Source organism: Egretta garzetta, unplaced genomic scaffold (assembly GCF_000687185.1).
Source record: "Egretta garzetta isolate BGI_Z169 unplaced genomic scaffold, ASM68718v1 scaffold1741, whole genome shotgun sequence".
NCBI lineage: Eukaryota > Metazoa > Chordata > Aves > Pelecaniformes > Ardeidae > Egretta > Egretta garzetta.
In genome coordinates, this window is record NW_009258641.1 from 19,947 (window position 1) to 21,560 (window position 1,614).

Sequence of the window (1,614 nt, forward strand, 5' to 3'; positions counted from 1 at the left end):
AGGGTGGTGGGATTATGTTTTAGGGCCAGGGTTTAGCGGTGGGATGGCAGGGTGGGGCTGGGTGATCTCAAAGGGCTTCTCCAACCTCAGCGATTCTGTGATGCTGTGGGTGAGAGCGGGCTGGGACACGGCTCCTGCACAAACGAGCGGGTGACGGAAGGAGTTGGGCAAACACGGGGGGCCTGAAATGCTCTCGGTGTAGGGCAACTCCGAATCTAACAGGGATAATCTCCAGGGAATAAACAGCCAGGGGGCTGCAGCCCCTGCAGGCTCAGCCGTTCCCACCTCGTGGACGTGACCGCCTCGTCTCACGCCCTCTCCTTTCTCTCCTGGCGCAGATGGTGGCCTGGAGGAGATGGTGGAGGAGCTCAACAGTGGGAAGGTGATGTATGCCTTCTGTAGGGTGAAGGATCCCAACTCTGGCCTGCCCAAATACGTCCTCATCAACTGGGTGAGTGGGGACCCGAGGGGGACCTGGTGGAAATCAGTGACTGGAATCGTAGCTGCCACTGCTCAGTGGTGACGCTGCTGGTAATTGGCTCCAAAGCCTTCTAAGATGGGTGGAGGGAATCATAGAATCATAGAATGTTTTGGGTTGGAAGGGACCACTAGAGGTCATCGAGTCCAACCCCTCTGCAGTCAGCAGGGACACCGCCAACTAGATCAGGTTGCTCAGAGCCCCATCCAACCTGGCCTTGAATGTTTCCAGGGATGGGCCCTCCACTACCTCTCTGGGCAACCTGTTCCAGTGGTTTACCACCCTCATTGTAAAGAATTTTTTCCTTATATCTAGCCTAAACCTACCCCGATTTAGTTTAAAACCATTACCCCTTGTCCTAACGCAGCTGGCCCTACTAAAAAGGTTTTCCCCCTCTTTCCTATAGGCCCCCTTTAGGTACTGAAAGGCCGCAATCAGGTCTCCCCGCAGCCTTCTTTTCTCTAGACTGAACAAGCCCAACTCTCTCAGCCTGTCCTCATAGGAGAGGTGCTCCAGCCCTCGGATCATTTTAGTAGCCCTCTTCTGGACCCGCTCCAACACTTCCATGTCCTTCTTGTGCTGAGGGCTCCAGAGCTGGACGCAGTACTCTAGGTGAGGTCTCACCAGAGCTGAGTAGAGGGGCAGAATTACCTCCCTCGACCTGCTGGCCACGCTCCTCCTGATGCAGCCCAGAGTACGGTTGGCCTTCTGGGCTGCCAGGGCACATTGCCGGCTCATGTCCAGCTTTTTATCCACCAGCACCCCCAAGTCCCTCTCGGCAGGGCTGCTCTCAATCCTTTCTCCCCCCAGGCTGTATTGATACTGGGGGTTACCCCATCCCAGGTGCAGGACCTTGCACTTGGCCTTGTTGAACCTCATGAGGTTCAGTGGAAATGAGTGACTGGAATCGTAGCTGCCACTGCTCAGTGCTGACGCTGCTGGTAATTGGCTCCAAAGCCTTCTAAGATGGGTGGAGGGAAGTGCTTGAGGATCAGCAGGAGCCTGGAGCCCTCGTGGTGGGGCCGTTGTCCCTGGGCAGGAGGCTCCTCCTCTCCCCCTGGGCAGTGCTTGCTGCAGAGCAGGGTCCTTTTCATAGAATGGTCTGGTTGGAAAAGCCCTTTAAGCTCCCCCAGCCC

At 56.3% G+C, this 1,614-nt stretch overlaps 1 protein-coding gene across 1 annotated transcript in view; it reads left to right on the forward strand.

Annotated features, from left to right (window-relative positions):
• The window catches only part of LOC118453325 (drebrin-like protein B), a 15,542-nt gene that overhangs the window by 4,401 nt on the left and 9,527 nt on the right, over positions 1 to 1,614 (forward strand). The window contains exon 3 of the mRNA XM_035903743.1: positions 339 to 451. Within this exon, the coding sequence (XP_035759636.1) occupies positions 339 to 451 (113 nt within the window). The remainder of the gene's footprint in view (positions 1 to 338; positions 452 to 1,614) is intronic.